Raw genomic sequence first — 13,617 nt, forward strand, 5'->3', positions numbered from 1 at the left:
AGAGACCATAATAAAAGTCAATGCCTGAACTATCAGCAGGATGTGACATTGTTAAATTTTTCCATTTTTTTGCTGGTCGTTCTGGCGGTTGCACGCCGATTTGCATGAAGGGTTACCAATTTGAGTGTTCTTTCAATGAAGAAGCAAGTTAAAAATTAAAAAAAGCTAAGTACTTTGATTAAATCCAAAAGCTTCAAAGTTGTCAGAAGATCATGGACAACAATTGTTTGTTTGTTTGTTTGTTTAAAAATAATTGCTGCTTCGATATTAATAAATTTGTATAACCCTTTTGTGCATCTGTATTTCTTGTGTCAACTTTGATGATAAACAGTTATTTTTTTGTTGTTTTACTATTTATCAATTATTTATTCAAATCAAAAGTTCAATAATGCAAACTAAAGCTGTTAACAAATCCTATTTAAAAAAAATAATTACAAATTTAAATCCATCAAAATGCATTTCAGTTTCTTTGTAAACAAGTCAGTCATTTTGGTTAGTATTTGAAAAGAATTTGTCAGTATTTAAAAACACGTATTTAATCATTTTATAAATAGATTAAACTTTACTTTATTAAAATTTGTTATAGTTTTATACCAATTTCATTCAATTAATAATTTAATAACCAAACAATACAATAATAACTAAATTTAAAAAGCTTATTAAAAAATAACTCATAGCTTAAAAAAATAATATATAGTTTAAAAAACAGTGAAAAATACTCCAGGATAACGCCAGGTAGTTAGCTAGAAATTCTTACATGATAATCATTGTTTAATACAGCTCACAAACATTTAACTAAACGTCGTCGTAGTAGTAGTAGTACACACATGGAACCACGTCTATTTAATAAGGATGGCGGAATGGGAATAGACATGAGTGAAAGGTTATCATTTGTTTGAGAGAGTAAAAGAATGAGTGTAGTGGGAGGAAATGAAAAAAGGAAAGGTATTGTAGAGAGGGGCCAAAAGCTAAAAAGGCAGCAGGAGGGAGGTATGAGGAAGGGGAGTAAAGAGCTTTGAAGAAAAATTCAATTTTAGTGAATTTTGAAATACAGGATAGCATCTAAGACAGATATTGTTTGTGTTTTTTTTTGGGGGGGGGTGCTCATTTAATATACTTTTTGCATACTTTTTTTTTTCAGAAAGATTTATCATGCTTTGTTTCTGTTAATTTTTTTGTTCATTTTGATCTTTTTTTCTTTTTATAGTTTATTCATTATGATTATTTAATTTGTTCAACAAATTGTTAATCAAGATTTCTTTTTTTAATGTTTCTGTTATCTTTTGAGTGAGGCCAGCTGAATTTCTTGTTGTCTGATTTGTTTTTTTCTTTTAATTTGTTAATTTCTTATATATATATATATATATATATATATATATATATACACACACATACACAGGTGGGGCAGAAATAACAGGCATTTTGAACGTGCTAATTAATGGAAACACCTTGTAAATTTTGCATCAATTAATACATATTTTAAACCTATAAAAATTGAAAAGTTACCAAAATGTTTGTTTCATGTTTTCAGGAATGTCTATGACGCCCTTGAGAGGAAAAAATGTGCTGATGCAAAACCTTTTCTGCGCCCCGCTTTCCAAAAGTGTGTTTCTATTATTTTGTCCAATCCCTGTAATAGTAATTTCCAAACCACCTGTCATTTCTGCCCAATCATATTTTTTCTTTTTTTTTTTTTTTTTTTTCACCATATTTGGTGGAAGAGAGGTTCTTTATTTTTATTTTCATTTAAAAGATTTTAAAACGGAGGAAAAAGTGGTTGATGTGTACAAAAAAAGATGGAAGTGTAAACATATATTATCAAAAGTTTGAAACATTTTTTTTATTTTTTTTATTCTTCTATTTGTTTAGGGTTTTTTTTTTTTTCTTTTGCTTTGTTTTTTGTTTTTTCCAGAGGCGGGAAAATTTTTTATACGAACTTTGCAGAAACAAAAAACAAAAGCTAATTTTTCAAGCATTTTTATTTTTATTTTGGGATTAATCTATTTCACTCTTATTCCACTTTAGACTCGATCCTCTCTTTTTTTATTTACTTACTACATTTTATAATTAGCAGGGTTTTTTTTTGGGGGGGGGTATTTCATTTAATCTTTTTTTACTTGCAGAATTTTTTTTTTTTTCATGAACAGGTAGAAGGAAGAATTATAATTTTTTTAATTTGTTGTTTGGATTGAAAAGAAGGATTATTGAATTTTTTCACTATACATGTCTTTTTTTTGGGGGGGGGCTATAAACAAGGAAATTTCGTGCTCCCAATTCTATCAACGAAAACTTAAGCATGCATTTCATTAATAATATGAACCATGATTTTCGGCAGAATTATAGCAGTATTTCTTAAGCTAGGATGAAAGATGCCATTATACACAGTGCGCTTCCTCTCAGTACTTCTCCAATTCAAATTCTAGTCTTTCATTTATGCAATATTTTAGTTTTGCAATCATCTAAGAACAAAAAATAATTTTACTGAATCTATTAAAGAGTGAATTTACCAAAGTAATATTTCCATGCTTATTCATTTGAAAATTATTCAATCTTCAATATTTAATGAAAAATAAATTTTAAGAACCAAAAAATGTTGCGAAAGAATAAACCTGTCCACCCTACTTTTAATTCTTGGGTCTATTTTGCATAAGCACACACTGTTTTACATGATAAAATCCAAATTTACATAAAATTATTTACACATGAGTTTAACTAATTAATTACAACAAAAATAAATAAGTAAGAATTATGTTTACACATCATTTACTTGCGTTTTTAAAAATCGTTACTCATTTATTTTGTTGTCTCATTATTTTGTTCTACCTGGAGATTAGACATCCTACCGGATGTCAGACATTCCAACCGAGAATTTTTTTTTTTTTTAAGATTCTAACTGTCCCTTTTAAGTGCAATTGTTTGTATTTCTCTTGAACTTATTCATTAGAAGTGTCAACAAATATGTATTGGCAAAAGGGCACGTCTAGGAAAAAAAAAAAAAAAATGGAGCTGGTCATTTGTTTGCCAACTCCAACCAATTGCATCATTTTGTCATCTTACAACCTGAAGAAGATAAATTTTAAAATACTTTAATGTTTTTATAAAAAAAAAATATGAAGTATAATTTTTTTTAATGAATAAAATTAAAAATAAAGATTTTTTTTAAATAATTCAAAGATCAGATTTAAATTATGTAAGTATTAAAAATAAACAGCACAACATAATTAACAAGTTAAGCTAAAAATTAAATTTCTATATTAATAAAATCGTGTGACCACTTCTCATGTCTACGTGTTTTTCACCTGCACAATCCTTACACATTTTATTGATATATAATATTAATCAAATTAAATTAAAAAATTATAAAAAAAAAAAACAATATTATAAAAAATATAGTGTGAAATAAAATTTGTTATATCCTATTTTTAAAAAATAATTTGGTGCTTCTACACTACTGGGACGAGATTTCAGCAATTGCAATACTGAATTTTACATGAAAACAATGATACTACGTATTCCTCGTATTTTTAAGATGATTATATCCAAAAATTACGAAAATCGTTATGTAGGTAACATTTCTTTAACTTGAAATTAAATATGTTTTTCGCTCGTAAAATATAAAAGCACCAAAGTTTTATTTCACCAAAATTTGAAGTGTTTTTCAGAGTAAAAATGTTGCATAGAATATATATATATATATATATATAAATAGCGTGTTAGAAAGTGATGAAAAGAAATCAAATAAAATGCTTGATCGCGAATGTGAGTGCTAAAATACAAATATTTATTAAAAAACAATACATATTCCAAAGACGGACCAGTGGTTTCCTTGTATTGAACCAGCTATCTGTGGCATATTTGAATTCAATAAGGACTAACTTTATAAAAGGAACTTTGAGCAAAGACACCGTCCATTAACCAGCATTTTATTTTTCTGTTTATTTTTCTGTTGTTTTCCTCTTTCCACCGACGCTGACAATTTGTATTAAATTCAAATCAGCCACAGATGGCTGGTTCAATACAATGAAACCGCTGGTCCATCTTTGGAATATGAATGTATAGTTTATATAAATATATGTCCATAACAACGCATTGTGTAAAGCAGGATCATTCTGAAATTATATTCATGAATTGAAACTGAACGATTTTGACATTAAAAGTGTCACCATGAGATAATCACATTAGTTTAATTAAGAGGATCTGTTAACAGCATATTAATTAAATAAAACAAATTCTTGTACGAGTCTACTTAGTAAGAAAATTAATTTGTATTTAAATCACAAAATTACTACACAGAGTACCGCTGGGCATTTATTTAAACATTAATCTTTATATCACTATATCCAGCATCACATGTAAAATTTGATTCCCTTCAGTTTTGGAGCTTATAAGTTTTTATTGGTTTTAGTATTAGCAATGATAATAGTACTAGTCACATTAACATATTTACTTTTTCTTTTTACATATTCGACATGTCAACGGTGATTCATGCTAAATTTGATTTAATCTGCAATTTTTTCATGATTTTTATTTTGGGGAGGTGAAATATTTTTTTTTTTTTTATATTAAAAATGGACAAACATTTACTATTGGGATTACTGATGATATATATCAGAATAGTGCAAATTTTTGCTGGTTTGAAGATGTTTTAAACTATTGCAATTTATTTTATGCATATTGTTATTTTTTAAACTTATCACCATGATTAATTTATTATTTAACCATATAGTGATATGTATAATTTATTAACTTTTTTTTTTCAGATTATTAAACCAGTATTCATATTTTTCTGCAATATTTTCACCATTGTTAACCTGAAAACGATCTTTATTCAACAGAAAAAAAGGCGTCCTCCTTCATGATAATGATCGTCCTCACACAGCACAACTGACAAAAGATCTAGAATTTGATTGGGGAATCTTGCTCCATCCTGCATATTCTCCTGACCTAGTTCCCTTTGATTATCATTTATATTGAGAATTACAAAACCATTTAGATGGCCTCTGGTTAACATAACAAGAGAATATTGAACAAGTTAGATTCATATTTCATATCAAAATCTAAAGAATTTTACAAGCAAGACGTTTATAGGTTCAGAAATAGGTTCAGAAATAGATTCAGAAAATGGAATGTTAGAATTTTGCATTGTTCAATTTCATATAAAATAGTTTAGATAATATGTTGTTGTAAAAGGAATTTTTATTGTTCAATTCTTTTTATGAAAACTGAATTAAAATAAGGTCAGCTAGAAATTAAAGAACAATGCAATTTAAATATGTTGAAAAATAGCTTAGGAAAAAAATAGGAGTGAGAATTCTTTGTCGGCAAAAATGATTTGGAAACATGTGCGAACCACCCATGTTCAGGCCACGTGAGTCGATCACGTTTTTGGACACACATATGGCGTCATGGCAGAAATGAATTCTCAATATAGGAGCTAGAGTCGAAGATGAGTTCGACAGAGTTGGAGACAAACATAGGAGACAAAGCTGACATGTTCAGAGGAGGGTCCCTTTGGAAGCGAGGGAGAAAGTTTTAAACATGTAGAAACGACTTTGAATTCCTGGATGTCATCATCATTTCGACCGGTCAAATGGAATAAAAGAACATCGTCATATTTTTGTAACTGCCGTCGTCGTGTCGTCATTCTACCAAACTGAAGGTAATGTGAAATCATCGTTATTAATGAACTTTAACCCATCCAAGTAATGTGTCTCCCTCTCCATCTAAGTAATGATGGTTCCCTCTTCTGTGTTATAAGAAATGATCACCCTCTCTCAGTCGCTATGTTAAGAATCTACAGAAATGTTATGTCTTCTCTCCCTCATCACCATCATATATCTTGTATTACATGTACCTGTTACATGTCTGCCGTCTCTAGTAAATATGAATGTCCTCTATGCAACATAAAGCGCAAAGATCGTTATTGTTAAAAATAAAGATTTTCAAAAACTGTGTTTCATTTTCAAGATGAAATTTTACATCAGCAAATATTTTTGCACCAACCTAATATAACAAAGGTGTTGTATCATCAAAAGGATAAAAATGTCTTCCCAAAAAATAATGGGTCTCTTGCATCCAGCAGCCTTAGTCGTACTGCATGACACTAATGCAAGTAATTCTATGTCCTATGGTCTTGATGGTTCAAAGGTGAGTAAACTGTGCAAAATAGTAATCTAGAAACGTAGAAAAAGTCAGTGAAAAAGAAATCCTTCTGGACTGATAGCGTTTTTATTTTTGTCCTAATCCAGGGTGGCCTTTTCCTGTAAAATTGGATTTTCTTCACATTAAAAACAAACTTTTCATCTAACTCTACCCTTGTGGGGAAAGGTGAGACAAATAAATAGAGAAACTAGTTTATTCCAAAGTAGGATTCCTTTCACAGGATAAACTGGAACTTAGTCTAACAATCTCGTTTTCCGTTTGAGTTATTTTGGAAAAAAATTATTTGAATGTTATAATTAGTTTTCTTAAACGAGTACCCCAAGCATGTTTTTATGTCATATTCGATGAAATTCTACCCAATATCCGTTCCGGTCAACTAACATTCATCCGGGTAGTAATGTTAGAACTAATTAAATCAGTCGCACTTATTTGGGAAAGAATTATTTAAATGTTATAATTAGTATTCTTAATTTATCAAAACTAATACATTTTTGTTTGTTTTTGGTCAAATTTGGTAAAATTCTACTCATTAGCTTTCAAGTATTTAAATTTTTATGCGAAGGTATGGTTGAGGAAACAGAGAGCAGGAAGGGAATTCCAAAGGTAAACCATCTCAGGTAAGAAGCTATCAGAGTAGAACATTTTCTCAGCATCTGGGACATCTATAGTGAAGGGGTGGGATTTTGTTAGTACTTAGACAGGTCAGTTGTTATCAATTAGCATGATACAGCTAGCATTTCAAAAATGTTTCATGCCAAATCTGGTAGTTTATAAGCCTAAGAGTAAGAGACACAGACAAAAAAGATACTTTATATATAACAGACTAAACTGTCTCTAGTAGCCACCACTAAATTTGCTGCAAAAGTTTTAATATTACAATTATGGCAATCAGTTTTTATCTAATAACCAAAACAAAACTTGTTTTAAATTACTCTTTTTTATCACATTATCTACGGCTTTTTTTTCTGTATTCAAAATAACCAACAGGAACTTTTTAAAAAATAATAAAATTAATTAGGTTTCTCGATTTAACGTGTAAATATATTTCAAATTATTTAAATTCAAACATTCTCATATTAGTTTTCATAATCACAATAGTAAACAATGTTATAACAATCAAATTCGTGATTGTTGAGAAGTCTCCCCTAAAAGATAAATAAAGAAAAATCTGTACGATGTATGTACTTGTGACAGACAATATCATGTTCCAAAAATCATGTAAACTGATCAAGTAGTTTTATTTTTATAAAAAAAATCATTCTTAAGCAAATTTGAGTTTTTCCAATCCTCCCACCCCATGTTGAGAATGGTTTTCCAATCCTTTTGAAAGTTTGGATTACTTGGAGTTATTTCCCTTGTTTTCAAACTGGCGTTGCAATCTTGTCACTGATCGTTTTGCCACAGCATTTATTTTATTTAAAAATTTGATCAATTAGCGTGATTTTTTTTTACTGTACAATATTTTCTTTGTCACAACTATGCACATTTCACATATTTTTCTTTATTTTTGTTTTATTATATTATATTTATTATATATAATATCGGGGAAATTCTGGACAAGCACCACCAAGTTTGAGTATAACTAGCAATTTGTTTTTTAAGGAACATAGGTGAAAATATTAGTTAAATGTTTATAAGGAATGGGCATTTAGAGGATTTCACAACTTACAAAGTCAGTTTCAGACCAAACCAGCTTACAATCTGAAAGCTGCAGGAAAAAAATATATAATCAACCAGATAATGCTAATAAATTTTAAACCGTTCAAAAAAAATGTTGAAAAAGATTCCTTAAAAAAAAGTGACTTTCAAATCACAAACTGCTTCACCATCAATATTCAGAACTGATTTTCTAAATACTTAAATCTTCTGACTGTCCATTCATTATAACAACCATTAATTTTTACATAATAATAGGCATAAGTGCTATGAATGTTTACATAATAATAAGCATAATAATAGGTACTATTAATTCTTACACAATAATAAACATAATAAGTGCGATTAATTCTTGCATAATAATAAGTACCATTAGTTCTTACAGAAAAATTATAAAATGTTATAGAGAAAAAAAAACAGTAAATAGCATGAGGAAATATTTGTTTAATATTAATTGCAAGATGACAACTTTCTGTCAATTAGTTTTAATCTAAGCATAAAAGGTATGGTTCTTATCCAGAATTCAATCTAATTAAAACAACAAAAATACAAAAAAATCTGTATCCATCATGGAACGAAAGTGTCATATTCCAAAAATCATAAAATTTAATCAAGTAGATTTCTTTTATATAGAAAATCATTTTTTTATGATTTCTAGCAATTTTAATATCATAGCCATTAAAAAGGTTGATTATCTCAGTAGTTCGAATTGAGATTCCTTCTTATTTATAAAACATGGCGGTTCAAAACACAATCTTTCACTTTGTCATAAAATTTGATTTTCTTAGCTGAAAAAATTTGATCAATTTAAATGATTTTTGGAACATGACATTTTTGTTCCATTATAGGTAATATATATCAAAGATTTTTTTTGTATTTTTTTTTTAATTAGGTTGATTCCTTGACTTCCACCAAAAATATTCTTTTTTGTTTTAAATAAACAGACCGCTATTGAGAAATATTTTTAAAATGGTTAATTCAAAGTTCATTTTAGTGAAATGTCTCCAGAGATTTTGTCACTTAACAATCATCTGAAGAGTCACATTCAAACAAATAAAATTATCAATTCCATAAAATCCTTACAACGTTTGTAAGAATCAAATGAAGAAATTTCTTCCATTTGTGCAAACAAAACTTTTAAATAAATGTCGACCTGAAACAAGGAATTTAAAATCTTTATTGGTCGACATAGCCTCGAAAGTTTCATTTACTCTGACCAATAACTCCATCAATGACTCTTAAATATTTATTTACATTTGGCCATTTTTTTTCTTTTTGTTTAACATTTTGGAAGCATTTACCTTTTTCATCGAAAGATGTTGAATTCAAACATTGGCCAAACTTTACTCAAAAGATATTGGCTACTTAAATATGGCTGAAATGGCATACTGCCATTAGGGTTCTTTGTAATCTATCAATCAGTGATCAACTCAATTCCAAGATCTATAAGATTCTGAAACAACCTGCTGTTTTGTATGATTTCAAGTGTTAGCTGTCGACAAAGGAAAGAGCACTATCAGTCATGTTGTGTTGGACTACTAGTCTGACCACATTTAACTAGGTCTCAACTATTAATGATGATCTCAAACAAATATCATCTATGGGCAAATGACAATAAGACCTGTGGAAAATGGCCAAGAGCAGAGCTAAAACAAATGTGGTTGGAGAACCAACCCTACACCAATATCTCAAAACAGACTTCATCATGACCATAGCTTTAACAGTGTATGACAGAGGGAAAAATCCAATATGGACACAACTGCACTAGACAAATGCAGAAGAAAAAAGTGTAACATTTTTTTTAGTTGTCAATTATTGTGTAAACAGAAGAAATTTGCTCATTTTCTGACTTGAATAAAAACATTGCAAGGAATTCTATATTTGGATTATCTCCGATATTATTCTCACTTTTCAGGTCTGAAAGAAGCAGCATATGTTGGTCAACAGTAGACCTTGGATAGACTTTAATACAATATGTGAACTATTAACTATAAATAATAGATTAGAGTATCATTAATATATTTTATTTTATTGATTGATTTTATTTTTTGCCATTACACAGTTGAATTTCCTTTTGCAAATGTAAAATTTCTAGTGGTAATTCACATTATGCAAGTGCTAGGTCTGAGATATGTTCAATTAGTATTCTTAGGAATTTAAAGTGCATTTCTTTTATATTATTTTTATAAAATATTCAAAGTTTCTTTAGACTATATATATATATATATATATATTTATTTTAGTAATAAGTAGTAAGGTTACACATTTAAAACAAAAGGTTTAAAGCTTTTAAAATTCATACTAGTATTGCACGCAAGAATCCGCGGCACAACTGATAAAAATACTTAAGTAATAATCAGTTGAAAGTGACAGTCTTCCATAAGTTAAAAATTTAATTCTTAGTACAACTGGTACCGAGAATAGAATTTTAAGTTACTTAAGACTTCTACCTGGCCATAGCTAACTGAAGAACTTACTACTCCCATGAATTAAATAAATGGTCCCGTTCACAATTCCGTACAGATTCCAGAATTCAAGAAAACACATCTGAGGTCGGAAGTTACATTGGCCAAAATGTGAAAATGGCATCCAAGATGAGAACAGTAGTCCAAATAATCCAAACGATCCTCATCTCAAAAATTCTGAAATATCATTGCAAGGAATGTATACAAATGTAGGATTTTGTTATGCACAGATCAATTATTCGTCAATGAACATTAATTGAAAAAAGATCTTACAAGACAATTTATGAAAAACATTCATATTTTTAGGAGCTATTTTTAACTTTTCCTATTCAAGCGTTTATTTCAATAAATATTTTGCAATCTTTGATACAACAGGAGCGTATTCTAAAATTAATGTTTTACTTTCATTTAAGACCACAAATGAACCAGCATACTTGACTTTTTCTTTAAACTAATTCAAACAAGAAATTAAGTTAAATTGGTAGTTTAAAGGTACTTGGACTTTCATAAACACCAAGCCAACCATTTTTTTAATATAATAATAATAAATAAAAAAGTGATGGATCAAACAAATGTGAATACAGATCTAAAATAAAGGAATTTATTCGACATACTAGACAGATGGATGTATAGAAACAGGCTCATATATATATGTATATATATATATATATATATATATATATATAGTCATCCACATACAGTACTGTTTTGCTGTATCACAGCTCCTCAGTGTGGCTAGAATATTATATTATTTTTGTAAAATATGTTTTTTTCAATATTTTATTCTTCGTGTATACCAGTCCTTTTTGTTTAGAAGCTCATTGTATTTTAAATATAACAACAGAGGAGCTGTTTTGCATGAAAAATAAATTAAAATCTTAGAATGTAACTATATTGTTATTCTTACACACACACACACATGTGTATATATATATATATATATATATATATATATATATATATATATACATACATACATACACACACACACGAATACTCTCTGACCGTTTACTCTATATGCCCACTAACTTGACATTTATAAGCACTTAATTTTTCTTAATTCTTGTGCTAATTGCTGGTAGCTTTGAAGTAAAATGCTAGTCTATGAAGTCAAGGGTTACTTTGTGGTTGGGTTCAAATTTCCTGACTAATGAAAAAAAAAAGAGGTTTGAAATTATTATAAGATATGGATGGCATAAAACTATTGGGAACAAAAGTGGCCAACCATAGTCAAGAGCAACCTAAAATCTCCCATTTCATTAGCTACCACAAGGAGATGTAAGGGAGGGTGCCACTCCTTTTCCAAGATTACCCCACTTACCCTTGATTTTCCCCTTATAACATTGAATGTTTACCAAAGAGGCATCAGGTACCCTTTTTAAAGTCTGGTACGACTGGAACGAGCATTGAACCCTGGTCCCCCCGCTTATTAGCAAACACTCTAACATGAGACCAAATGAGCCAATTAAAGGTTAATGTAGTAATAAAGGATTTAAATGTCCAACAGTATTTAATTTGAAAGTGATATTTAAGTATTTAAACTACCAATTAGAAAGTTATGAAATTAAAGTTTAAAGGGAAGAAAACAAGTGAAGTATTATGGTTCATTTGTGCTCCTTGACCAAACGAAAACATGCAGTTTAGAATGTGCTTCTTTTATATCAAGGAACCATATTTTAAATCTCTTTCTTTCATCCCCCATTTTTAAACCCTCCTTCCCCCTTCTCTCACTTTATTTCCATATCTGATTTTTTTCTTCTTCTTTAGTTTTGTTCTTTTTTTTTTTTTTTTCACGTTTTTTTTGTTTTAGTAATTTAGTAAGGAACAATGAGGACAAAAGAAAATATTTGCAAAAAGTAAAAACTTCTGGCAAAGAGAGGGCCTCATGGCTTTTTTTTTATTATTTGATTCTCGTGTTTCGTTTTTAAGATGGTGCAATTGCAGACTTTATTCTGCGCTGGAGGTACTGCATCTTCTTCACGGTCGTCAGCCGATCACTAAACTCTGTATATGGCACCTACAAAAAGGAAAAAAGGATTTTTGTTCACAACTTTTTCAAATTAAAATGTACACAGTAAAAGTACAGAATAGTTAACAATTAAGAATTCGTAATCTCACTGCTGATGCAATTCTCTACCTATATAAGAGCCAGGTATGTCCAGGAATGGAGTACTGTTGCCACATCTTGGCAGGAGCTGCTAGGAAAACCTTATCCTGCCTTAATATATAATATATTTCAAAATAGATGTTCAAAATAGATGCCGTTGCCTAATAGGAGATGTCCTTTTCTCTTCCCTGTAACCTCTTTCTCACAGAAGAGATGTTGCCAGCCTGTCTCTGCTTTATCGTTATTTTCATGGCACGTGCTCGGCTGAGCTCCATTCTATGGTCTCCCTCGCCAAACTTTCACAAGAAACACTCATCTACCTGAAAACACTATAAATAAATTCCCCTACTCTTTATCTGTGCCTAAACCTAAACATAGATTCCATGAACAAAGTTTCTTTCTTAGAACGGCATGCCTGTGGAACTGTCTTCTGTTTGCCTACTTACAGCTGACTACAATATGGCCATCTTCAAGTCCAATGTAAACAAGTTCTTGATGAGCCGTTCCACTTAAGTTAACAAATTTACCGAATCTCCACTACTAACGATTATTATGATTCTGATACTGTACACTCTTTAATCCTTATCCTCGAGTGGCCTCAGGGCCTTGATAAGCATTGACTCCTATGTAATAAAAAAAAAAAAAAAAAAAAAAACAATTCATAGCAAATGCTGGTCCAAAATTCCCCTCTCATGCAGAAAAATAAAAATAAAGAAAGATGTAGATATTCATGACAAAAACAAAATATCATAAACCAAAAATCACGTAAATTGATCAAGTAGTTTTATTTTTAAATGAGAAAATCAAAAATGACAAAATGACTAAACTACAAGCAACAATCTTGCGACACCATCTTGAAAGGATTCTGAAGGAACAAGGGAAATAACTCCAAACTGAGATTTTAGAAAGCCGTTCTTAACATGGACAGGAGAGCAACATCGGAAATACTCATTTCACTTTAAAATGGTTTTCTTTATAAAAATAAAATTACTTCATCAATTCATGTGATTTTTGGTGTATGATATTTTCTTTCCATCTTGTTATACAAATTGTTTTTTTTCATAAAACTCTGGACAAATGCCCAAATACAGTTGAATCACAATCTCTACCAACCAATTGATTTTTAACTAGTAGAAAATATCAACCTCTGCATGACTAAATACATTACTTAATTGGAATTCATTGAGATGAGTATTATTTATTAATTTATTTATTGCGGACTATTAT

At 29.5% G+C, this 13,617-nt stretch overlaps 1 protein-coding gene across 1 annotated transcript in view; it reads right to left on the minus strand.

The window, feature by feature from the left end:
• Positions 1-12,129: 12,129 nt before the first annotated feature.
• LOC145258227 (FAST kinase domain-containing protein 4-like) overlaps positions 12,130-13,617 on the minus strand; it is a 49,240-nt gene continuing 47,752 nt past the window's right edge. Inside the window, exon 7 of the mRNA XM_080116178.1 lies at positions 12,130-12,300. Coding sequence (XP_079972304.1) covers positions 12,208-12,300 — 93 coding nt within the window. The 3' untranslated portion in view covers positions 12,130-12,207. The remainder of the gene's footprint in view (positions 12,301-13,617) is intronic.

The sequence above is a fragment of the Euprymna scolopes genome, chromosome 33 (genome assembly GCF_053919585.1).
Source record: "Euprymna scolopes isolate OS-2025 chromosome 33, ASM5391958v1, whole genome shotgun sequence".
In the NCBI taxonomy this organism is placed as follows: Eukaryota; Metazoa; Mollusca; class Cephalopoda; order Sepiida; family Sepiolidae; genus Euprymna; species Euprymna scolopes.